General features: G+C 46.7%; 1 protein-coding gene across 1 annotated transcript; it reads left to right on the top strand.

Moving 5' to 3' along the window:
* Positions 1-414: 414 nt before the first annotated feature.
* Positions 415-1,035, top strand: LOC109509384 (protein-associating with the carboxyl-terminal domain of ezrin-like; the record flags this gene model as incomplete). Its single annotated transcript, XM_019859240.1, has 2 exons — positions 415-628; positions 850-1,035. Coding segments are annotated over exons 1-2 (351 nt in total), but the record flags the coding sequence as incomplete, so codon positions are not given.
* Positions 1,036-1,071: the final 36 nt, after the last annotated feature.

The following is a 1,071-nucleotide window of genomic DNA, read 5'->3' as shown; positions in this document are numbered from 1 at the left end:
TATCTACCTTTATTAGTATTATTATTATAATACATTCGTGTCTTTGGCATTATTCGTGTCAAATAAAGAGAGGTAGATGAGAGAACGGTTCAGGCTCTCTTTCGGATCCATAAAAATCGTACAAAAAAGGTCACTGTAGATATGGCGGACTGCTTGACATTATTGGCATCTTTTCCCATTTTCTCCTTGCGGAAGCGAATGTCATCAAATCAGTCGAAAGTGTGAATTAAACATCACTTGGAAATCAGTGGTTTCTTATAACGCACTGTTGAATTTTTTTGCCGATGTGCTCATTGAAAGCCAACAGTGTTCATGGAATTGTTTCTTCTGGAATGAAAAAAAAAATCACTTTTTTTAGGCTAGTACGCTTTTGTTTTCTCGAGACGAGGGCTGAACGATTTTGAAAAATAATGACTTGGCACATGCCCTCCCTCAGGTGCGGTGCGGTGGAAGGTGAGCGGCCATGGGCGCCGAGAGCAGCGCCGTGCGGAGCTGCACGCCGGAAGAGCCGCTCCTGAGCCTGCCCTTCGGTCTCACCATGTTCTCGGCGGTGCTCCAGGACGGAAGGGCCGCTTCTGTGTTTGTTCACAAGCGCGGCAATGAAGATAAGGTCAATAAAGCGGCGAAGGTATGTTCATTTCGAAAAAGAAAAAAATGATGAAGATCTGTTCCTACGGTGGCGAGCTAACCCGAATTTGTACGCAAGTCTGAGCACCTAAACATGTAGCTGTGTTATATATACACGTGAAAATATTATGATAAGAACAGAAAACAGACACTTAAAAGGCTCCTGAAATGAAAGCTAATCGTCTGTGTTTTGAACGCAATGAAACTGGCATCCTGCCGCAGCACCTGAAGACCCTGAGGCACCCGTGCCTGCTGCGCTTCCTGTCCTGCTCGGTTCAGGATGGTAGCGTCCACCTGGTGACGGAGCGCGTCAAACCGCTGGAGCAGCTGCTGGACGGGCTCTCCCCTGAAGAGATCTGCGCCGGAATCTACGACCTCCTGCAAGCCATTGTCTTTCTGCACGAGAGAGTGAGCGAGCTTCCAATTTAGAAATTGCAAAACAAA

The sequence above is a fragment of the Hippocampus comes genome, unplaced genomic scaffold (assembly GCF_001891065.2).
Source record: "Hippocampus comes isolate QL1 unplaced genomic scaffold, H_comes_QL1_v1.1 C16875284, whole genome shotgun sequence".
In the NCBI taxonomy this organism is placed as follows: Eukaryota; Metazoa; Chordata; class Actinopteri; order Syngnathiformes; family Syngnathidae; genus Hippocampus; species Hippocampus comes.
The sequence above is the reverse complement of the archived record's forward strand: the minus strand, read 5'-3'. Positions and strand labels throughout refer to the sequence as shown.